The 25,760-nt window shown below is 44.1% G+C and overlaps 1 protein-coding gene across 1 annotated transcript; it reads right to left on the bottom strand.

Moving 5' to 3' along the window:
• Window positions 1–21,258: 21,258 nt before the first annotated feature.
• Window positions 21,259–22,856, bottom strand: LOC133926433 (uncharacterized). The gene is made up of 2 exons (XM_062372373.1): window positions 21,676–22,856; window positions 21,259–21,568 (listed from the first exon to the last, which is right to left on the bottom strand). The coding sequence occupies exons 1-2, from the start codon at window positions 22,073–22,075 to the stop codon at window positions 21,522–21,524; spliced, it is 447 nt and encodes a 148-aa protein (XP_062228357.1). The 5' UTR covers window positions 22,076–22,856; the 3' UTR covers window positions 21,259–21,521.
• Window positions 22,857–25,760: the final 2,904 nt, after the last annotated feature.

Genomic DNA, 25,760 nt, shown 5'->3' with positions numbered 1-25,760 from the left:
AGATAGGGTAAAATAAAGACGGTGGCACATGCAACTACAGACTATAGCTGGGCCGTTACTACAGGCTCGCTAGTTATAGGGATGTTTGGTTTTTAGCCTTAATAGGCTAAGTCAAAATTTGATCACGGATTAAATCATTGTAGTGTTAAATTTTAGTTGTTAAAATAGTGTTTGGTTTGAGATCAAATTAAAATTTAGTTAGTTAAAAATTTTGACGGATGATTTGGTCGTCTGAGATTTGCCTAGAAACATTATAAAAAAAAATTGACTAGCTAAATTTTTTCGAAACATAACTAAATTTTACCCTCAAATCAAACGAAAACCAAATTTTTGAAACAGGAGTAAAATTTATCTAGCTCCCTTTATCGCCTAACCAACCAGCCCCCATATTCTTTACTCGTTGTCTTTCGGGGTGTGTGTGTGTGTGTGTTTTTTTTTTTTTGACGGTGTGTCTCTGTTTTGTTTTCTTTCAGCTTCGTGCGTGACTGCATGTGTTTTCGTCTTCTGGGTTTCTTTGGACTTCTGGCTTGGTTGGCCTTCAGGTGTGGCAAATGTTCGATAGCGATCTGTGCCATTTCATACGGACGTTTGTTGGTCGCATGCATATCAGGTTCTCTGGGCCTCAATCCCAACTAGCTCGGCCAGTGGTCTGTACGTTGGAGGCATGTGTTGAAATGACTCCATTGGGTGTAGTCTGAGGTCAAATCTCTTACTATATAGAGTATAAGTTAGTTCCTAAGTTATTCTCTCCTAGTTCTGTTTCCAACTTCACCTAATAAAAAATAGAAAAAACTATATAAAAATCCACACAAAACTAAGAACCGAGAAAAACCAGTTAACAGGCTCGGTTCAATTCTCCGTTGTAAGAGCATAACAGTGGGTTTTGATGGTGATTTTTTTTTAACATGGGGATTCCCCATGGTTAACGGAACAACCAGTACTACCACAGAGTTTATAGTTTGGGATATCAAAGCAAGAGAAAACCCAACACCATATAGCATCAAAAGACAAAGATTTAACCATGAGTAACACCACAGAAACAATCTAGACCAACAACAAAAGAACACTGCTTATAATCAGATCACATAGTTCTATAACTAGGCAAAAGCAAGTATGGAGAAACTCCTTCAGATAGAGATGTCAAGATCATCCAGCTCCTGAAGTTCTTCATCCTCTCTTTGCTTGTCTATTTTAGAAAATATGCTCAAATGTTTAAGAAAGAACAAGTATGAAAAATAATTTCACTGAAATACCGGACCAGTTTCTTATCCAAGTAGGCTCTATTGCGGGCTTTCTAGATAGCCCAACATATTGAGGCTAAACTAGTTGTGAAAAAAATCCCGCCCTCTTTCACATGATATTCAACCCAATTAAAATATTAAGAAACAAAACTAGGAATAGTTACAACCCTAATCCAAACAGTCATAAAAGTCCCAAACTATTTTAGCAATAGGACAGAGGAAGAACAAATGTCTACAACTCTCAGATTGGGTTAAAAAAATAACAGGAGCCATCCCCAACCCATCATCTTTTGAGCAAATTATTTTTTGGTAAGAAAGGCATCTTGTTCAAAAGCCAAAGAAAAATCTTAATCTTCATATGGATCTTGGCTTTTCAAATATGCTTAAATGGATGGTTGGGAGATTCTCTCATCAACCAATCATATATTGACTTAACAGCATAGCATCCCTTTGAATGTAAAGACCAGATTATTCTATTCTCATTTTCTAAGAGAATAACTTCTAGCACCTCTCTTCTAATTTCCCATGTTGAACTTGCAAGCACCAGAAAACCACCTCCTAAAAGGAACGTATCACAACTTTAAGTACACATCCTGAACAGCAGCATTCTTGTTCTCACATATGTTGTACAAAGAAGGATAAAGTAAGGAGAGAGGCTTGTTCTTAATCTAGGAATCTTCCCAGAATCTAGTGTTTTTTTTTCCATCTCCTACCAGCATCTTTCTACCTTGAAGATTCAGGTGTCTAACCTTTAAAAGGTCAGACAATAGGAAGAACCATTATGCTTGTGTTGAACCAGAGTAATAGGAGTGTTTTTTATCTTAACAATTTCCTGCCACATACCATCCCCTTGTTCTAGTCTCCACCACCATTTGAACATTAAGACATAATTCATTTTTCTAATCACTTTGATACCTAGACCCTCCTTTTTCTTAGGCCTGCAGATTTTGTCCCAGGCAACTAAATGATACTTCTTCTTAGTGCCTCCTCCTTGCCAAAAAAATTCCTTCTAGCCAAATCAATTCTTTCAAACACAATCTTGGGCATCAAGTACATAGACATATGATATATAGCGATGTTAGATAGCCTAGCATTGATCAAAGTAACCCTTCCTCCTATTGACATTAAGCCACCTTTCCAAACTTCAAGCTTTTCGAAAATGTTTTCTTCAACATACACCCAATCAACATGTAATCTGTTAGGGCTCATAGGCACCCCAAGATATCTTATGGGGAAGTTGTCAATTTGGTAATGGAATAGGTCTGCATATTCAACAGCAATTGTTTCATCATCCCTAAACAAATGACCTCACTTTTTTGGAAGTTAATCTAAAGGACATGCATCAACTCATACAAATACAGGATTAATTTGGGATTATTAGCTTTAGTCATGTCATTTTCCAGATAGAAAATTGTATCATCGGCATATTGTAGTATACTAATGCCATTCTCAAAAAGATGTAAAGCCATACCAGTGATTTCCCCTCGAGACTGAGCCAAATTAACTTAACCAAACAATGAGCAGCCAAATTGAATAAGAAAGGGGAGAAAGGATCACCTTGTCTCACGCCCTTATGGCTAGTGAAATATGGGACAATCTGATTATTCAGCTTAACACATAGGGTTCCTCCACTAACCACATTTTTAATCCAAACCCTTCATTTAGCACTGAAGCCCCTCATCATCAAACATTTGAAAAGGAAATCCCAACATACTTTATCATAAGCCTTCTCAAAATCAAATTTTAACACTAAACCAATCTGATGACTTCTTTTGGTTTCATGAAGCGGTTCATCAATTTATTCATAGAAAGCTCCATCCTTAAAGTCAACACTTTAGTAATCCACTTATAAGAACAATTGAGAAGACATATAGGTCTATATTGTTGTATTCTTTCAGCATCAGAAACCTTGGGCAGCAAGGTGATAACACAATAATTCAAGTGACTAATATCAATCACAACCTCAAAAAACTTTTGAAACAAAATAATGAAATCATCTTTAACAATCTCCCAACAATGCTGATAAAAATCAGAAAGGAAACCATCAAAGTCTAATGCCTTGTTTTGCTTCTATCTGGAACAAGGCATTCTTAATCTCACTTTCCATTATCAAGATCATGAAACTTTTCATGATCTCCCCAAACTAACTGATCAAGATCAATATCATGACTCACATCCTTACCAAACAACTCTTTATAATAAGTTATGCCATGTTGTAATAACTCCTCATCCCCATAAATTTTAGCTCCCTCATGTGTTAAGGAAAAAATGTATTTTTTTACCATTAGCAACACTATGAAAAAACTTTGTATTGTTGTCACCTTTTAAGAGCCTTGGTATAGATCTCTTACAACAATAGAGCCCATCATCTAGCAACATTTTTTCTAGTTCATCATTGATTAACATTTTTCTAGTCGCAGTATTTAAATCAAGGGGGCTATCTTCCTCCATTAATTCAATTTGGGATAACTCTTCCCTCAAAATGTTCATTTTCTTTCTATTTTGGCCTGTCAAGTTACCACCCACCCTTTGCGATAATTTCTTAGTTTTTTGAACTTATGTAACCACATCCAAAATATTCTTTCCAACCACCTTAGCCTCCCAAATTTTCTTAACCTCATCTTTAAACTGATTATTCTCAAGCCAAGAAAGCTCAAATTGGAAGTGAGGTTTATTCAACCTTTTTTTATTGCCAGAGGAAATGAGAAGGAGGTTATGATCAGATCTATCTCTGACAATTTTTTGAATTGTGACCAAGAGGTACATAACAACATTAATAAGGATCTAACTTCTCCAAAGTAGGCACACTTCTATTATTAGACCAAGTAAACTTCTCACCATGCATATGCACCTCTTTTAACTCATGAGTATGGATAACCTCATTGAGCAAAGATGAAAATCTAGAAAGACAAGTATGCCTGTTCTTTTCGTGATTATATTTCATAATATTAAAATCCCCACCAATCAACAAAGACAATTGAGATTGGGAGCAAAAATGAGATAATTCACTCAGGAATTCATCTTTATTATCATCTTGAGCAGGACCGTAAATGTTCAAAAGCATTTAGTCATTTCTCAGATTTTTATCATAGATCCAGATTTGGATAAAGAACTTACCAAGATCAACTTGTTTAATATCAAAAGAATCAGGATTAACACCACTCAATATTCCACCAGATTTCCCTTGAGCAAGGATCCAATGACAAACATATTTGGCATTAGGATCAAATTTCTTAAGAGCATTTGAAGAAAAATATTTCTTCATAGTTTCTTGGAGACAATCAAAACCCAGGTGCTGGGAACACAAAAGGTCTCTTAGACAGATGCTCATCCCTTTCTTACATATGCCCCTACAATTCCAAAAACACCATTTCATGGATACCTTTTGGTTTTCTTTCTAACTTCCCTCACAGGTCTCTATGATTTTGGAATCCCTTCCTTTAACGTTCCTGATCTCATGATCCTTTTTTTCTTATTACATAGAGAAGTAACTTTCACTCTAGAAATACTCTTCTTCTTAGGGGTGTCACCCATGTTTCATTGTCTGAAACCAAGACATCATTCTTACTTAACATTATAGGGGAAGAAATTTCCTCAATAAGAGCAACTAAATCTAAAGGAATAGCAGGAGGTTGAGATTTAGAAGCTAAAGCAGCTCTAACATCTTCCAGATTTTTAATCAGATTAACAATTTTATAATCAGAGGACCTAATCATCACTCCCATTCCAGATGTTTTATCTATAATATCATAAAAAAAACATTGCGTTAAAAGAAAAATTATTGCCTTGAGTAATGCTACAAGAATTTGAGTTACCTTCAAGATTCCATTTCTTGGCCCTTTGAGCAGCAACCTCGTGAATGGTGAGACCCACCATGTGGGCATTTCTCTCACTTGCCCTTCCTGGAACTGGAGCTTGAAGAAGGGGATCAACCACATATCTTCCATGGAGACCTTTATCTAGCTTGTCTTCTTCCATTTGGTTTTCTTCTTGCTCCTTGGAAAAAATATCAGCCCTGCAATCCATTTTCTTACCCATTATAGCCGACATATCCACCTTTGCATGTTTCTGCACATCCAAAGCATGACAAGTAATCTGGCTTGGAAGTTGTGAATCCTCATGCACCCGAGGTCTGTCCCATTTTGAGAAACACAGAGGGGTCCATCTCATCAGAGGGAGGGTATAAAAAGAATTCACCCAGGAAACCATGTAAATAGGAGATTATAGATCATTACTACTTGACACGCAATGCAGCGGAAGAAGAGTTGGAGTAGACCAATTTAACGTCGTGCGCGTCAAACTCCTCGAGCAGCTTCTCGATCAGATCCGCAACTATCCCCGCACAGGTGGTAATACTCCTCGACCAGCTCTGAGCAGGTGATTGTGCTCCTCGACCAACTCCGAGTGGTCATGTCGTGCTCCATGACTAAGCAAGCAACTATGTTGACCAGCCGAGTAGGTCCTTGACTAGCCAGACAGAAGCGTCACAATCTTGACGCCGAGGAGATCAGTGCACAGTAGCAGCAGCGCCTCTACGATATCCACATGTACTCGGTAGGATCGTCGAGCACCGATGTGCTAGCACCACGCGTGCGGCTAGGATTTTGGGAGATCATGTGGAGGGTTACAACTTGGGTTTTATAGTGGCTCACCCATTCATGCCCCACCCCACACCTCTCCTTATATGGAGCTCGCTGGTCCAATGAGCCACTTCTCCTTTTCATGCTTCGAGCCTTATGGAAAGTACTATTTATTATTGGTTTTTTAAATGATGATTTACATACTTCATTTTGATCATCGTGTAGCTTGGAACAAGGTACCAGTGGGGAACTAGAGAGAGGTGTCCATGGAGACGTCACTTGATTAGGTACAAAAGAGACGAGGCGTTGAAAGAGCCCTCCTAGCTTAGCAACTAAGCACCAGATCGGACGGGGATCCTCTGACATACTGCACGCCCGCTGACACGTGGGGCTCGGGTCCGTATGTCAACAGGTGTGTTGTACTATAACATCCTGGTTTTCAATTTTTTCAAATTTCTAAATTTTTCTAGAATTTAATTAGGGTTTAAATAAATAGAATAGGATAAAACCTATTTTCTAAATTAAATCCAATTTGGCATAGGATATATCTTGCTTGAAATGCATTTCATGCTGGAGTTAGGCATTTAGGGTTTTATTGGTTTTTGTTGGCTTTTATTTGGAGTTGTTTTGCTCTAGTATAGAAAAGATTAGAAATAGAAAAAAAACAAAAGGAAAAGAAACCTGTCGAATATGTAACTATGGGGTATATGCACATAAAGAGTATCATACACAAACAGAGTATATACAACGCATATTGGGCAACTACAGATATCACGGAACCAAATCAGCGGTACCTGATAAAACCTAGAGTCAAGGAAGTATATACCAAGAAGGTTTAGATTGGTTACCCAACTCGATACGACTAGTATTCAAAACTTGGACGTCAAGGAAGACAACTCTCTATCGACTACGGCTGAATAGGAGTTAGTACCTGACCCCTATATAAGGCGGAAAGGCTGGGGGAGGATACAATACAACAACGAAAGATTGGACGAAACACACGAGAGAACAAAAGAGAGAGAGGCAAGTATCAACAGAGGAGTTACTCGACAGCTTTAGCCCTAGGATAGATTAAATCCAATCAACTCCTTATAATATTTTTAGCCACCTTGCTTGTACTTGAGATCATCAATACACGGCAGCAATACTCTCACAGGATGTAGGGTATTACTCCAATCGGAGGCTTGAACCTGTATACATTGTTTGTCTTGCCTCGTGATTAATCTCTGCACTCGAAGGTACCCAGTCAATTATGGACATATTGTTGGGAACTAATCTTCGACGTTTGGCACGTCAGGTAGGGGCCTTCTTCTGTTTTTTAGGATTAATCATGTCTCAGGTTCACTCTTGCGTTTGATTCTCCGACACCGGCTTCCACGACCCCTTCAAGTCGACGGTGGATATCTTCGAGTCCCCTCCCATCGACTCGGAAATCATCTTTAGAACTATGGTTTTTCGTTGGGACAATCAAGGTGGACTGATCCACACCGGTACCTTTGAGTCCAGACCAATGGATGCGTACCGCGAGGTGGGACATCTCAAGTGGGATCCCGCGGAGCCTAATGTTCTCCACTGCATGGACACCGATAGCGATGAGGGTGGCAACGGTGACTCTAATGCTAGCCAGAGCAGCCGAACAGATCGATTCATGTTTATGGCTAGAGGCGACGACCCCCCACCAGCTGACAAATGGTGATAGATCCAAAAGCCGTGGTCAACAACAATGTAGAAATTTTTGGAGATCCAGCAACAGTTGTCGCTACCGGCGGTACTGGCACCGAGTTACCACTAGAAACATCCACATCTGAAGCTATACGTGCACCTGACACGGCCCTCCACCGGCGGACCACAGGAAGAAAGATGCCTCCTGGCCATTCCTGACGACTTCTGGTGGGAGTACCTACACCCGTAACAGCCCACGGCTTAAGGAACAAGCTCCCTCCGAACAGTCATCATGAGGTTTCTTCAGCTCGATCGCAACCGAGCCTCAGTAGCGACATATTCAGTACTCCAGATGCTAACGTACAAGGAGCTCATCTGATTCTCAGATCCCTTCCAAAGTTAGATCCGACGAATCCACTAACTCCTATGGTCAATCAAGTCAAGATCCTACTCGATGCAGCTCAGAATCAAGTCGCTCGAGCAAACAATCCCCGCAACTCTAGGCCCCCCAATCGGAACTGTCTCGGATCGAGGAGCCACAGGAGGGAAAGCTCTCGAGTAAAGGAATCTCATATGGGAAGCTCAGGTGGTTGAGCCTGAATACGATACTGTGGGCCAAACTGTAGCTGCCCTATCCATAGGCGTGGGAATCAGGAAGATCTGAGGAACCGTATTTCGCACAACCGGTATGATCTACGTATGGTGATCGAAAACCATCATGAGGAACGTCTTGAAGACGATCGCCACTACTACGACCGTAGATCTATAGGACGAGATGGTCGATATGACTCCCCTGCTCGAAGAGATAGGTGTGACAATCCTCCACCACCTCCTCCTGATGAGTTCGACATGGGCTGCAAGGATTTCGTATGCGAAGTCCGATCGATTCAATGGCCCGAAAAGTTCAAAGCAGGCCCAATCCAGAAATACGACGGGAAGATCAATCCCAATGAGTGGTTGTAGATCTACACCACGATCATTTGAGCAGTCGATGATGACAATCGAGTAATGGCCAATTACCTGTTAACCATCCTTGATGGACCCACAAGGTCCTGGTTGCTAAACTTGTTGCACAACTCGATTCGTTCTGGGCAGAACTTAAGGCTCAATTCATAGCCAATTTCTAAGGCACATTCGAGCGCCTAAGAACAGAGAACAACCTCCACCAACTGTAGCAAGGCAACAACGAATCCCTTCGATATTTCATCCGTCGGTTCAGCGACAACCATAACACGATCCCGGACATCTCTGATGAGTCAGTAATCACCGCCTTCAAACGAGATGTTCAGGACACAGATTTGCGTGGAAAGATGGCTACTCGGAAGATCCGCACGGTCAAAGATCTTTTCAAGTTGGCTGACAAGTGCACAAAATGAGGGGAAGTGTAGGTGCGTTCAAAAAACCTTCAATCTAGCAAGGACAAACCCGAGTCCTCGAAGAGCGGAGGAAAGAAGAACAAACCTGGTAACAAGTGCAAGGGTCCCGATACGACTACAGCTGCGGTCGACAGGAGCAAATCACGTAACATTGGGGATAACAAAGGCCTCAGTTGAGGTGGTGGAAAGTGGTGACATCCATCGGAGCAACCAACATGACTTTGACGAGTGCTTGTGTTCAAGAAGAAACTTGATGAAAAGATCAAGGCGAATGCTGAGCATGGTAGTAAGCAGGTTAGGCCGAATGTTGAGGGTGACAAGCCCTAGTTCCATGAGACTGACCACAGCTTGGCGCACATCTTCAGAGGATCCACCACGTACAAGTCCAAAAGGCAGTACAAGACGGTCGAGCGAGAAGTCAACCTGGCCCTAACTGGGCCCATTCGGTATCTCAAGTGGTCGGAACAGTCAATCACCTTTGATCAAACCAACCATCCGACCGCGGTACCACATCCTGGTCGATACCCGATCGTGGTTCAGCCGACTATACTCAGCCTCATTTTCTCCAAAACCTCGGACAAGATAGGAATTCAAAGATCATAGCTTAAGATAGGAGTCATGCCTTTCCACGGCATAACTCCAAACTCATCGACCATACCTCTCGGCCAGATCAAGCTGCCGATCACATTTGGTACATGCGACAACTTCTGTACAGAAAAGCTGACCTTTGATGTCGTGGACTTTGAGACAACGTACAATATGATCCTAGGCCGCCCAATGCTGGGCAAGTTAATGGCGGTGGTTCACTATGCCTACCAAACACTCAACATCCCGGGTCCCAATGGGGCTATTATAGTTAAAGAAGATCAGCGCGCAGTAGTCAAATGTGACAACCAAAGCCTGGAAATGTTCGAACACTTCAGTTGAGTGGCCATCATTCCTAAGGACGCAAATTCTAAGCATCAAAGGCACCAAGTTGTTGTCGAGGTCAAAGATTCTAGGCTCATAAGTCTTGCTGGCACTTCTAAACCTGACGACGCCAAAGGCAAGACCAACGACGGCGTTAGCAACAAAAAGACCGATGGTTGCGTCAAGGCAGTGCCCCTCGACCCGTCTGAACCATCCAAGACGGTTAAGTTTGGGGCCAACCTTGACTCCAAATAGGAACTGGAGCTCATCACCTTCCTCCAGGCAAACCAAGACGTGTTTGCATGGCAACCGTCCAATATGCCTAGGGTCCCCAGGGAGGTGATTGAGTATCGACTAGCTGTTAAACCTGACGCCAAACCTGTGGTGCAGAAGCAGCAAAGATTTGCGAAAGATAGGAAGCAGGCCATCCAGGAGGAGGTCGATAAGCTCCTAAAGGCGGGCTTCATTAGAGAAGTGCGTCATCCTACATGGCTCGCGAATCCCGTCCTCGTCAAGAAGGCCAATGGCAGATGGAGAATGTGCGTTAACTTCACCGACCTCAACAAGGCTTATCCTAGGATCCTTTTCCTCTCCTGCGCATCGACCAGATCGTCGACTCTACGGCAGGCTATGAGTTGTTATGTTTTCTAGATACCTATTTAGGGTATCACCAAATTAGCGTGGGATTAGAGGATGAGGAGAAAACGGCTTTTACTACTCCTTTCGGTGTATTTTTCTATGTAAAGATGCCTTGCGGTTTAAAAATATTGGTGCTATGTATCAAATGTGTATTCAAAACTGTCTGCAACCCCAAATCAGGCGCAATGTAGAAGCATGCGTCGATGATGTTGTAGTCAAACCAAAAACCAGAAACGCATTGGTTGACGATCTCAAAGAAACGTTCAATAACCTTAGGAAATATCGCATGATGCTCAACCCCAAAAAGTGCACATTTGGTGTGCCGTTTAGCAACCTTGTCGACTTCCTGGTGTCGAGTCGAGATATTGAAGCCAACCCGTGCGAAATTGAGGCTCTCGACCAGATGCGGTCACCTCGAACACTGAAAAAGGTACAAAAATTGACATGTTACATTGCTGCTCTTAGTAGATTCATTTCCAAGATGGGCGAGCGAGGGATGCCTTTCTTCAAGCTGTTGAAGAAACGAGAACGGTTCGAGTGGACGGAAGAAGCAGAGCGCACCTTCCAGGACTTAAAAAGGTACTTATCGTCTCCATTAATCCTTACACCGTCTAAAGAAAAAGGGGAGCTCTTTTTGTATATTTCAGTTACCCCACAAGTTGTAAGCATGGTACTGGTAGTCGAACGGGAATATCCCGAGAAAAGGGCCAATGTCCAGAAACCTGTTATTATGTGAGCGAGGTTCTACATGATGCTAAGCTACGATATCCGCAAGTATAGAAGCTAATATCTGTAGTATTGATGTCTTCCCGGAAATTACGACACTACTTTCAAGCGCACAAGATCACCGTCATGATGGCATACCCATTGAAGGATGTAATATGCAATCGGGAAGCGACTGGATGAATCATGCAATGGGTGGTAGAGCTAAATGAGTTCGACGTAAGCTACGCACCATGCACAAGTGTGAAATCCGAAGTGTTAGGAGATTTCATTGCCGAATGGACAAGTGTTGAAGAAGCAAGGCCAAACATGGTCGAAGATCACTAGACGTTTTTCTTTGATGGATTGCTCACGTTCCAGGGCACAGGGGCTGGCATGTACTCAAATCTCCAACGTGCGACGAACTCAGGTATGTTGTTCAATTAGGTTTTAAAGCCTCTAACAATGTTGCAGAATACGAAAGACTGGTAAACGAGCCCCGCATAGCTGCATCTCTTGGAATTAAATGACTTCTTGTGAAAGGGGATTCACAGCTATTCGTGAACCAAGTTCAAATGGAGTACCAGTGCTCAGATGACAACATGGCGGTTTACTTACTCGAGGTATGAAAGCTCGAGCAAAAGTTAAAAGGTCTAGAAGTGATGCACATCAGAAGGAGTGCTAACTCTGGTGCGGATGAACTTGCTAGACTCGCTTCTTCTCGAGCGCCGGTACCCATAGGGGTCTTCATTGAGAAACTCCTTAAACCATCTGTCTCGATAGTTCGGCGAATGGATGCTGCCCAACCTGACTAGCAGTCTGGCCAGGTCAGCAAGGTAGAATCTGCAAACACGGATGCTACACTACTCGAACGCTACCCGACTTGGATGACTCCGTTCTAAGCCTATCTCGAGGGTCAAGACATCCTTGATGATGATGCGTCTACAAAGAAAATTGCTCATAAATCCAAGCTCTATGTTTTGGTAAACGGAGAGCTCTACCGAAAATGGAGTAACAAAATCTTGATGAAGTGCATCACTTAGGAAGAGGGCAGTAAAATACTACTTGATATCCATGGAGATATGTGGGGTAATCATGCGTCTTCTCGCACCTTGGTCGAAAAGGTTTTCCACTAGGGATTCTATTGGCCGACTGCCCTCCAGGATGCTTCTGATCTGGTGAAAAAGTGCGAGAGCTGCCAATTTTTTGGAAGGCAGACCACTCGACCACCCCAAGCTCTACAAACAATTCCTCTTTCTTGGCCTTTCTCCATCTGGGGCTTGGATATCCTGGGACCATTTTCAAGGGCCCAAGGTGGTTACAAGTTCCTATTTGTGGCTATCGACACGTTCACCAAGTGGATAGAGACCAAACCCATAGAAAAAATAACCGCAGAAGCGGCCAAGAAGTTTATGAGGAGCATAATTAATCGATTCGGCATTCTGCATCGGATAATTACAAATAACGGTAGCCAGTTCAAAAGTGGGACCTTTATTGCGTTATGCGAAGAATTCAGTATCAAACTCATTTCGCCTCAATAGCTCACCCGCAGAGTAACAGTCAAGTTGTGCATGCTAAGGGAATAGTCTTACCGGGCATCAAAACTCGGATCTTCAATAGGCTAAAAGCCTACTCCAAACGTTAGGTAAAAGAACTTCCCTCGGTACTATAGGCTGTTCGTACTTCGAGCAATAGAGCCACTGGTGAAACTCCGTTCTTCTTGGTTTATAGAGCGGAAGCGATGCTCCTAACTGAGTTGCAGTTCATATCACCTCGAGTGGAAGGTTACTCGGAAGAAAGGCAGCAACAATTACGAGCAGACGACATAAATTTACTCGGGGAGTACCGAGATCGAGCATCTATTCGAGCGGCTAAGTATCAGCAGACGTTGCGTAGATATCAAAGTTAGATAATTCAGCCGAGGAAACTCGTTGGTGGGGACCTCGTCCTACGAAAGGTGCAGAAATAGGCCCGGCGCCACAAGTTATCCCCTAAGTGGGAAGGACCTTACATAGTAGTCAAAATCACTTGACTTGGGTTAGTACGACTATCTACTCCAAATGGCAATACTCGAGCACTCGTGGAATATCGACCAACTCTGAAAGTTTTATTCATAGAAAAGGTAGGTTATAGGTAAGCCGATTACATTCGATTCGGTTAGCTACTTGATTACATAATATTTCCCTTTTCCTCTAATCCATGTGGTAGTGCAAAAGTATTAGAAAGGATCCGCCTAGCTCTGGCAAATAGTGAAGATCCACCACCTCCGAAAGTTTGGAAGCGTATGGACCTTCATTCGCCCTTGAATGAGTTGAGGAACCTTTTATACTCCTCCCTCGGGTGGCAGCTAATCACTCCAGGAATCGGCCACCGACCAGCATAAGGGATAGGAAAAGTGGTCGAGGTGAAGACCCTGCTGGAGCTGCTGACCACCGCCGGTGATGCCGAGTGGTCTTTTGCCTAGCGCGAAAGTGATCTGGCAGTTGTCGACGGAGAAGGCGACCACGCCTCTTTCACTAGCGATGACTCAGGGGCTCCACCACCGAAGACCTCGATGGTTGCTTGGTCGATGATCTGATCGAGATCACCACCATCCTAATTCCTCTCCGGTGCAGAGCATTGCGCCGAAGCATAGGTCTTGATGTAACGGCGAACGTACTGAGTGTGGGGACAGGGACGATCTACGATGGATGCTTCTTCCTCTCCTTCTGAGACCCGCTACTCGAGTCCCCATCATCGGAGGATGTGATGATGATGACCTCAGGAAGTACCATGGCGAGAGGCCTAGGGGAGAGGACTTTTTGGATTGGCTCAAGAGACGAAGATTGAGTGGAGGCCATAGCTTCAAGCTCTACGAGTCCTAGGAGGCAATGGACAATCAGGCACCAAACACTTGACGCCGTACTCCCTTTTACTCGACTTCACAACCTTGAACGGCCTCCGAAGAGACAGCAACCAGAATTTCTCTGCATCAATAATAACCTCCTCACTAGGGTACATACCACTCTAGGACACCTCGTTCTCATAATATTCCCACAGTGTCCGATGAGCCTCACTGACCATTAGCTTTGAGAATTCCTGATTCCTGCACTCTACATGAACATGGGTATTTCCCTCCTTGTCGGATTAATCCTCATCGGCAATGGCTTCCTTCAGCTCTTGATCCTCCATCTCCATCTCTTCAATTATGCTAGGGATGTGCTCCCTCTCATCAGCTACACCTCTCGGTTGCATCTCACGCACATCCCTAACATCTTGCTCGTCCCCCACATTTGCTGGGTTTGCTTCATCCACCACTGTCTGACATGTTCCTGCTACTGCTTTCGCAAAATTTCCTTCTGGTACGCCTAAGCTAGCAGCACAGGAGGGAGACCACGTTTACATGATATATCCATATACTGTCTCTAAGTAGATGTCGCATTAATCGGAACGAGCTCCACAACGTACCCTTAAGTAGCACAGCTTATCACAACTCTTAGCTTAAGCTCATGTTGCTGGAGATCCAGTTAAAAATGGCACATCAGCCACTTGCACATGCTCACTATGGTCCTCTCATTGGCTCTACTAAGTCCCTTAATGATATACTGAAATCCAGAGAGATCTACACCGCTAGGACCATAACTAATTTGACCTTCACCATATTATATCTAAAAATATAATTTATCGAACATCCTAGAAACATTCAAAAATATATCCAATGTTAATAAAAAAACTATATTTCTGATTATTAAAACTTTAATAAAATTACCGACACCGATGATCACCTAACAATAGATTTATTTAATATTGCTCCTAAGCAAACTAACCAAATTAAACTAATTAACCACCCGTCTATTTAATAAAGTTTCTAATTAACTATAATTATTACTTACATCATTATTCTGTAAAATCTAGATAATTAAAACTACCATACTCTAAATACTACTATGCATTTGATGCATATCCTACCATGTCGAAATTTATCTTTACAATATACTACAAAGTACAACATATCTTACATTTCTAAACCCTAGGCCACATATAATATAACTATTGTTATGCCACTAAACCTTAGATGTAGTGGTAATTTAATTACTAATACAAACATAAGTTAAAAAATTACCAGAAAGCGAAATCTAAAATCCCTAGATCAAAAATAGTACAGCTTCACCGCGCTGCCTCCCTTTCCTCTTCTCTCCCTCCTCTCCTCTCCTCTCCTCTTCCCTTCTATTTTTTCATATTATAATGGACATTTTGGCAGATTTTTGGACATTATATAGTGGTGAAGCGGTGGGGGGGGGGGGGGGGGGGGCGAGGGTGGCCGCTAACCGCCCACTGAGAGAGCGGTAAGGGGCTAACCGTCCTCTGAGAGGACGATAAGGATGGCTAGCACGTGACAAGGTCCCTACCTCCTCTGAGAGGGTGATAAGGGTGGGAAGCGTGGAGATGGGCCCTACCCACCATCTGAGAGGGTGGTAAAGGGTGACAATACCACCGTGACATTCTTACAAATCTTATTATCGATAGTCTATTTATTTAAATATTTAAAATAAAAAATATAAAAATAAATAAGACCCTGGTTATATTATTCCTGGGCCACGCGTAATCAGCTAGCAGCCTAAGCCACATGTGCAGTACCTATTCGTCTCCTGCCACGTGGTGTCGTCCGTTTCTTCTTCCAGACCACCATGGCCACCTAGCCGAGATCACATGAATGCGCATTAAAGTGCCCTAACGCTCACCAATGAGTAAAATCGGTCATCCACGCCACCCTCCTGAAATCCCACCACCAGATTTGGGAACCGTCGCCTGTAGCGTCCATAACCGTGACCTCCAGTCCTCCACTAGCCGGCGTTGTGCATGGCTTGCGACTGTTATGTTCCTTCCCCATGTCTATCCTTGCCTCGGCTGATCACGCTCGTGCCTCCTCCCGCCCTATTGCACCCGATAGGGACAAGTTCATTTTCAGGGCCGACGAGGTCGCTGGCCGCCACCACTGTTCCGCTGTCCCCGTGCACTGGAGCCTCGCCGGCGTCGTGCGTCAGCAATCGTCGTCGACTCCGTTCTCCGCCTGCCACTGGACCTAGGTCAGTGGAAGTCACGCTGCCCTCTTTTATTTTTGTGCGGCCACAAACCCGGACGCGTCGCTGTTAGCAGGCGAGCTCGCTGCTCAAAGACGCCTGCTGTAGGAAGCAGCTGCTGCGATCCTCCTGATTCCTGAACCAAAGCTGCACCATCAAAACAACCCACCGTACTGTAGACTCGAACACAGGATCATAAATTCTTTTTGAAGCCTCGCGAACCTGCTTAATTCCCAGCTGAACATCATGCTGATGTAGTAAATAGAGTGTTTTCCCTTGAAAGAAAATTTACAACGTTAGCCTTATCTTTTTCCATAGAGTTGAATCTTTAGGAAGTACTAGAAACATGGAGTTAAATCTTTAGGAAGTACTAGAAACATGGCGCGCCTGACAACCCATAACTCCCGTCGTTGTAGTTGAACGAGTCCTCCAAATTTAGACCAAGAAGATCAATGACCATGACATTGTACTTCCCCTCCACTTCAAATGAGGAATCCCAGATGAAGTTTGGGATTGATATATAAATAAAAATTGATAAATTTTATTTTTCTTAAGAAAAGAACCGAGTTCTTATGATACTTGTTCCTTGGAGAAGCATGCATAGTTTTGACTGATAATGAAGCTGAGGATGCCTTGATTTGACAAATTCCTATTAAAACATTATGTACGACAAGTCAGTATTAAATAATTACAAAACCGAAAATTCAGGAGAACAGCGATAATGCTGTTTCAATACTGGTAAGAGAACTAACCGGCAAAATTCTGTTGAGTATTCCATCCAGCTGCATGAAGCAAGCCTCAAGCAACATCTCAAGGTCTTCCACATCATTGTCCAAATGCATACTTGTAGCAATGCTCACGCTGTGCCGAAAGCTAGAGTTCAGCCTGGACAGACTTGCTCTGGCAGGAAAAATGCAATTGGAAGCAGACATTATAGCCTCAACATGGTGGGTTTGTACTTGCTTCCTTGTTAGATACAGATGTGCCATATCTTCATTATCATCCAGAAGATGTCCTATTTCATTTCTGGCCTGATAACAAATATAAATTGCAGATCCTAGTGTAGAACAGCATGAATAATTATATTGATGATAACTCAGAGACTCAGATGGTAATGAAATGCTTAAACTCAGAGACCTGATAAGAAAAGATAACAATTCACTTTTGATCTACAAAATTTATATGCAACTATATATGGTCAGAGACTCAGATGGTCATGAATTAAGCACACATAATCTCTCATCTAATTGTACCTTCTGCACACGGGCAAGCAGACGAGTAAGATCGCTCTTGAGGCTGCGCACACGATCAAGATTCCTTGTGCTCACATTCTTGGTCAGCTCATCGAGCACCGGAGTAGCGTGCCTCTCAAGATTAGCCACGCTCGAGTCCAGAGCCGAGCACACGGCCTCGAGGGCGACCTCCAGTACCTGGAACTCGAATGGCAGCTCGTGCTCCGCCCCGGTCGCCGCATTAAGACATGGCACCTGACCTCCAGGTGAGCCATGTTGAAACTATGGAAACTATCTAGGGTAGACCCGAGAGACTTCTAGCTTATCAATTGAATCAAAGACCTAGGACTCGATCTATACTGAGAGACAGAGAGACAGAGAGGAGAGGTAGAGGGACGAACCTAACACCTCCGGGGTAGATGACCCAGATGCCTCCATCACGTTCGTTGATGGAGTCTGCGCACGGGCAGCGACGGTTGGGGACTGTGTCGGTGTAGCGGTCGACGTGGTGGAGCAGGGCGGCGCGGCTGGTGGCTTCCCGTCACTGGCTGCGCCCCTCTTAGATCGGATTAGGGTTAGGGTTTCGGTGGGGTGTACGGCTCAGTCAAACCTCGTGAAAAGAGCCGCCGGCCCCCACCTCTTTATATAGCGCAGGGTGACAGGGGCCCTCCAGCCATAGTGGGCTGGGCGCCCCCGATCAGGGCGCTGATCAAGGGCCCAACTGGACCGTTGGGTCCAGTTAGGGTTAGAGATCAATCTAACAATCTCCCCCTTGATCTCATTCCATCTTTCATTTTCATATCATTTACTTTTGTTCATTCCATTACAGATTAGCGCATAGAGCATGTCTCATCGTCACGGTCAATTGCCGATAGATTTAACAGCTACAACACACCACTCTGTTCTGAAATAGATACTTAACTTTTGGGCCTTATTTTGTCCAGGAATTATAGGCTTTCCCTTAAACCCATGCCGGCTACATGTTCTCTGAACACGTTGGGTGGTAAGCCTTTTGTAAGCGGATCCGCGAGCATTTTTTCGGTACTTATATGCTCAAGACTTATGACATGATCCCGGACTTTATCTTTCACAACATAATACTTTATGTCAATGTGTTTGGCAGCACCACTTGACTTATTGTTGTGAGCATACTGTACTGTTGGATTATTATCGCAATATAACTTAAGTGGTCTATAGATGTCGTCAACCACCTTCAAACCGGGTATGAACTTCTTTAGCCAGTTCACTTGCCCCGTTGCCTCATAACACGCTACAAACTCGGCATACATTGTGGACGATGTAGTGACGGTTTGTTTTGAGCTTTTCCATGAAATAGCTCCCCCTGCGAGAGTGAATACATATCCAGACGTGGATTTTCTATCATCTCCCGCATAATCAGAATCAGAATATCCCACTATATGGAGTGAATCTGATCTTCTATACGTCATCATGAGGCCTTTCGTTCCTTGCAAATAACGCAAGACTTTCTTTACTAATTTCCAGTATTCTGTTCCAGGATTGCTCTGGAATCTGCCAAGTAACCCGGTAACAAATGCCAAGTCAGGGCGCGTACATACTTGAGCATATTGTAAGCTTCCGACAGCTGAAGCATATGGAACCGTTTTCATTTGATCGATCTCATACTGGTTCCTGGGGCATTGAAAATCCCCATATCTGTCGCCCTTGACTATAGGAGCAGGTGAGGGACTACATTTGTGCATACTGAATTTCTTTAAGATCTTCTCTATGTATGCCTTTTGTGATAGTCCTAATACCCCTTTACTTCTATCTCGGTGAATCTCGATCCCTAGAACGAACGAAGCTTCACCAAGATCTTTCATATCAAATTTTGAGGACAAAAACTTCTTTGTCTCCAGTAGTAGACTGACATCACTACTAGCAAGTAAGATATCATCTACATACAGGACAAGGAAGATAAACTTCCCATTCTCAAACTTTGCATAGATACAATTGTCCTCTACATTCTCTTTAAACCCAAAATTCCTTATTGTCTGATCAAACTTCAAGTACCACTGTCTTGAAGCTTGTTTCAATCCATAAATGGATTTCTTTAGGCAGCATCCCATTCGTTCTTTTCCTTCCATGACAAATCCTTTCGGTTGTGCCATGTAAACATTTTCCTCCAAGTCCCCGTTGAGAAATGCCGTCTTTACATCCATCTGATGTAATTCTAAATCGTAATGTGCCACTAACGCCACTATGATTCTGAAGGAATCCTTACATGAGACTGGAGAAAAGGTCTCATTGTAATCAATCCCTTCTCTTTGCGTAAAGCCTTTTGCCACAAGTCGCGCTTTATATCTCTCTATATTCCCTTGGGAGTCAAGTTTAGTTTTGTAGACCCATTTACAGCCTACTGTTTTGGCTCCTTTAGGAATTATTTCCAAGTCCCAAACTTTATTGGCATTCATAGATTTCATTTCATCTTCCATGGCCTCAAGCCACCTTGATGAATGATCACTTCTCATGGCTTCTTCAAATGAGGTGGGATCATCCTCCATTTGAAATTCTTCAGTGTTGTACACTTCATAATCAGCAGGAATAGCTGATCTTCTAACTCTTTGAGACCTTCTAGGGGCCTCCACATTTGGCACATCTTCTGTTTGAGGCTGTTGTTGCTCCCCCTCATGTGTGGCAATAGGTTCTACATGATCCTGAAGAACAGGTTCCTCATCGTCATTCATTATTGCCACAGGTGGAATAACAACAGGTGCTGGCACCACAGTATCTTGCACTGTCGGTGCAGCGACAGCAGGTAGTGAGAAAAATGGCTCATGAATCATCGGAGTGGGTGCATACACCCGCTTCTCTTCAAGGTCAATTTCTCGAGCTACCATGCTCCCCCTCATCATTTCATCCTCTAGGAAGACAGCGTGTCTCATTTCTACAAACTTTGTATGTCTGTCTGGACAGTAGAAACGAAAACCTTTTGACTTTTCTGGGTAGCCAATGAAATGGCAACTTACTGTTTTGGGATCTAGTTTCCCAATGTTTGGGTTAAATACTTTAGCCTCAGCAGGACTCCCCCACACACGTAAGTGGTTTAGTGAGGGTACTCTTCCTGTCCACAACACATACGGTGTTTTAGGCACCGACTTACTTGGTACTCTATTGAGAATATGAATGGTGGTTTTTAACGCCTCCATCCACAGGCTCAACGGTAAGGTGGAGTAACTTATCATACTGCGCACCATATCCATCAGGGTACGATTGCGCCTTTCAGCTACTCCATTCTGCTGAGGTTCGCCCGGTGTAGAATACTGGGCAACTATGCCATTCTCCTGTAAGAACCTTGCAAAAGGTCCAGGAACTTGGCCATATGGGGTATGCCGACCATAGTACTCCCCCCCCACGGTCGGACCTGACTATCTTAATCTTTAAATTGTGTTGGTTTTCAACTTCTGCCTTAAATATCTTAAATTTATCCAATGCTTCTGTTCTTTCTTTGATTGGATAAATGTAGCCATAACGGGAGTAATCATCTGTGAATGTTATGAACGAATCATAACCATCCACACTCTTTACAGGAAACGGACCACAGATGTCTGTATGAATAATCTGTAGAATTCCTGTGCTTCGTTTGGCATCTTTCTTAATTTTCTTTACATATTTTCCTTTTATGCATTTTCTGCATTGTTCTAAATCTGAGAACTCTAATGAAGGAAGAATATCATTCTTAACTAGTCTTTCTACTCTCCCCCTCGAAATATGGCCTAAACGACAGTGCCATAATTTCGACGACGCATCGTGAGTTCTCTTTCGTTTTCTGTTTACATCCGCAGATGAGGATACATTCTCATTGTCGCACGCAACGTTCCCATCATCGCATACAACATTCACGTCATCACGTAGTGATAATAAATAAAGCTCATTTTGTAAGATAGCAAGACCAACACATGCATTATTAAATGTTATCTTACATTTGCCATTTCCAAAATGGCAATCATATCCATCATTGTCCAAGCATGAAACACTAATCAAGTTTCTCTGTAAAGAGGGAACATAAAGTACATCTCTAAGTAAAAGTGTGAAGCCATCAGCAAGCTCTAGAGAAAGATCGCCAACAGCTTCAACATCTGCTCGGACTCCATTTGCAACTTTAATGTGTCTTTCTCTTCTTTGCGTAGTCCTCGTCGAACGGAATCCCTGTAAAGAATTAGCAACATGAACAGTTGCACCTGAGTCAATCCACCAAGTAGATTTCGAATACTGTACATACAGGGATTCATTTATGAACGTAATAATGTTCTCACCTTTCTTTGCCATGATCATCTTTAAGAAATCGGGACAATCTTTCTTATAATGTCCCGTCTTCTTGCAATGGAGACACTGATTTTTCTCCACTGTGAACTTATTCTGCTGAGGCTGATGTGGACCTTTTCCCTTTGACTTTGAGGAGGAGTTAGCATTATAATTATTTTTCTTGTTGTCTTTTACATAATTGATAGTGCCACCATTGGCAGCTTTTATTCTCTCATCCTCTTGCACACACATAGCCATGAGCCTCTCTAAGTCCCACTTCTCGGGCTGTATGTTGTAGTTGACAACAAAAGTGTCAAACTCTTTTGGCAAAGAAGCAAAAATCAGATGGATAAGGAACTCTTCCTTGAGAGCCAGATCCATTGGTTTCAGCTTGGATGCCAAATTGCTCATCCTTAGTATGTGCTCTCTTACGCCACCATTTCCAGAGTACCTCTCTGTCACCAGCTGCTTTATCAGCTAGGTAGCATATGTCTTTGAAGAGCCAGTGAACTGACTCTTTATTCTATCGAGGTACTCGGTGACCGTGTGATACTCTAGGATTGAGCCCAAAATTGCAGGCTCAATCGTGTTCTTTATCACAGCCAAACATTTCTTGTTGGCAGTGAACCACTTCCTATGCTCAAGGTGATAGGACATCTTTTGGGATTCAAAATCCCTCTCTTTAGTTGCCCAAGCGGCATCAGCCTCGTTTGTCTCCCTCACGGGTGCGACAGGTTCAGTGGGACACGGTGAGGTGACTACCCAGTCCACCTCAGCCAAGATGAAGGCCAGGTCTATCTTTTTCTTCCACTCCGTGTAGTTGTCACCTTTGAGAGTGGGGATCTCTTTGATACAACTCATCAAATTGTATCCACCTGAAAACACAATTCATATACAGTGAGAACATAAATAATAACAACAATTGCATGCCTTGATTCCAACGTTGGTCAAAATTAAAACATACAACTGTTTATACATTAAATCTACATCACCGTTGGGCAGAAATAGAATTAATGCATGATTAAACTCATTATAATATTGCCATTAATCAACGTTGGTCAGAATAATAACAACATTATAATAAACATATCCATTTTTCAAAATTAAATTCTCCCGTTGGTTCGAATTTAATAATGAAAATAAAATCTTTAAAAATATGCAGCGGAAAAAATGAACTCTTTTCATGAATTTTACCCACAGGGAAAATTTATTATTATTATTATTATTATTTTATTTATTTATTTATTTTCTTTTTGAGCCAATTTGCATTTTCAATTCCTTTTCGGCCCAATCGGCTCGGCCCATCTCGGCACCCAGCCCGGCCCCTCTCTGTCGCGCGCGCGCACTGCCTGCCCAGGCCGCAACGTGGGCCTGGGCCGCGAAGCGGCCCGTTCAATCTCGGCCGTCCGCGCTGATCCGACGGTCGTCCGTCCGAATCGCGCGAACAAAAACGGCGCTCGGCCGGCGACGGCCGAAACCCTAGCTCACTCGCCCCTCTCTCTTCTCTCTCTCTCTCAGCCGCAGCGGAGCACGAGCGAGCGAGCGAAGTCCGAGGACTCGGCGCCGTCGCCGGCCCTCTTGCCGGCGAGCGCGCTCCCCAGCGGGTGAGCGCGCCGCCGTCGAGCGGCCTGGCTGCGGCGCCCCTTTTGGCCAGAGCCCGGCGAGCAGCACCCCGGCTCGGCCTTCTTCTCCCCGCGCGCCGGCGAGCCGCAGTACGGTGGTGTCAGCAACGGCGAGGTAAGCCTCCCCTTCCCCTTCTTCCCCTTCGATTTGCTTCTCTGCTTCTCGGATTTAACCGTTTGGGAAATTTAGGGTTAGGGTTTCACTGTGCTACGGTTATGGATTTCACTGTTCTTCTTCCCTAGAGAGTCTCTGCGGATTCTAGGGTTCGGCCTTGCGTGCCGAGCCTTCCTTCTCTTCTTTCTTTTACCCAATTAGGGTTAGGGTTACACCGAAACCCTCTGTTCTTCTTAGACCCGCACTGGATCTAACCTTCCACTTCCTTTTCTAACCGATTCTAGCCCCTGTCGTGATCTACACTAGCAACCGAGGCTCTGATACCATTGTTGAAACTATGAAAACTATCTAGGGTAGACCCGAGAGACTTCTAGCTTATCAATTGAATCAAAGACCTAGGACTCGATCTATACTGAGAGACAGAGAGACAGAGAGGAGAGGTAGAGGGACGAACCTGACACCTCCGGGGTAGATGACCCAGATGCCTCCATCACGTTCGTTGATGGAGTCTGCGCACGGGCAGTGACGGTCGGGGACTGTGTCGGTGTAGCCGTCGACGTGGTGGAGTAGGGCGGCGCGGATGGTGGCTTCCCATCACTGGCTGCGCCCCTCTTAGATCGGATTAGGGTTAGGGTTTCGGTGGGGTGTACGGCTCAGTCGAACCTCGTGAAAAGAGCCGCCGGCCCCCACCTCTTTATATAGCGCAGGGTGACAGGGGCCCTCCAGCCATAGTGGGCTGGGCGCCCCCGATCAGGGCGCTGATCAAGGGCCCAACTGGGCCGTTGGGTCCAGTTAGGGTTAGAGATCAATCTAACAAGCCGTCCTGCTTTTCCCCATGGCCATCACCGGCACATTCACCATCTCTACCCACAAGGCTCCTTAGAGGGAGATGCTGCCTCTTCAACGAAAGGGAGCACCTCGTGCGCGAGAGGGTCCAATAGGAGGACCTCCTCGACCGTAACTATCGCTCTGATGAATTCGAGGTTGATCACCATCGCCTTCTCTCTAGCTGCACAATTAATCTTTGTAAATCACCAAAGTTTTGGTCTTCTTGGTTGTTTCACCTCCAAAAAGCGAGGAGTGAGAGAAGGTTATCATGCAGTAAGCTGGATTATTAATTTAATTGATCACGGGATTACAAAATATATATCCCAGCCGATACCTCTCTCCATGCATGATTTATAGAAGCAGTTATCAGAGGAAGAAAGTATCGGCGGGCAGATCCTAAAGATCAGGAAACGATCGAGCTAAACAGGCAAGCGCTGGATAGGCTCGGATGCGTGATATGTGGGCGCTGATGCATGCAGAACAGCCGATAGAGTCCAAGGGAATCACGTTGTCTAACACCCCCCCCCGCAGTCGTAGCATCAGCGGAGCGAACGTTCAGACTGGATCAAAACTCGGTGAAGACAGAAGACGGAAAACCCTTGGTGAAGATGTCCGTGTACTGAGAAGACGTCGGAACGTGAAGGACGCGAACATCGCCCATGGCAACACGCTACCGAACGAAGTGAAGATCAATTTCCACATGTTTGGTTCGTTGATGCTGGACGGGGTTGGTGGAGAGGTACACGACACTCACATTGTCGCAGTAGACAAGAGTGGCCCGACGAAGTGGACTGTGTAGCTCCTGAAGAAGTTGGCACAGCCAACAAGCCTCGGCCATGGCATTGGCCACAGCATGATACTCAGCCTCAGTGCTGGAGCGGGATACAGTGTTCTGTCACTTCGAGGACCAGGAAACAAGATTATCATCGAGGAACACAGCATAGCCAGATGTAGACTTGCGTGTATCGGGACAGCCGACTCAATCAGCATCAGAGTAGACCACTAGATCTTACTGCAAAGACCGATGTAGAGTAAGGCCGAGGTCAATGGTGCCACGCAGGTACCGTAGAATCGGTTTCACAGCAGCGAGGTGAGGCTCCAGAGGATCGTGCATGTGAAGACAGACTTACTGAACTGCGTAGGACATATCCGAACGAGTAAAGGTGAGATACTGTAATGCTCCAGTGAGGCTCCGGTAATCAGTAGGATCGCTCACAAGGGAGCCAGCAGTGTCAGAGACCTTCAGATTGGTGTCCATAGGTGTGCTGCACGGCTTGCACTCGGACATACCTGCACGGTCCAGAATATTCAATATGTACTGGCGTTGAGAGAGAAAGAGACCACTCGGACTGCGCTGCACAGAAATGCCCAAGAAGTGATGAAGTTCTCCAAGATCCTTCATGGAAAATTCCCACTGCAATGCACTGATAGTCCGGCGGAGTAACTCAATAGAGGAGGCTGTCAGAGCAATGTCATCCACATAAAGAAGCAGGTAGACAGTGTCAACTTCACGACGATACACAAAGAGAGA

This window comes from Phragmites australis, chromosome 8, assembly GCF_958298935.1.
Source record: "Phragmites australis chromosome 8, lpPhrAust1.1, whole genome shotgun sequence".
NCBI classification, from domain to species: Eukaryota; Viridiplantae; Streptophyta; class Magnoliopsida; order Poales; family Poaceae; genus Phragmites; species Phragmites australis.
The sequence above is the reverse complement of the archived record's forward strand: the minus strand, read 5'-3'. Positions and strand labels throughout refer to the sequence as shown.

Coding starts and splice junctions, on each gene's coding strand:
- LOC133926433 (XM_062372373.1), bottom strand. CDS start 22,075: ATGAGCAATTTGGCATCCAAGCTGAAACCAATGGATCTGGCTCTCAAG. Junction 21,569..21,675: donor GATGATCATGGCAAAGAAAG/GTGAGAACATTA, acceptor AATTCTTTACAG/GGATTCCGTTCGACGAGGAC.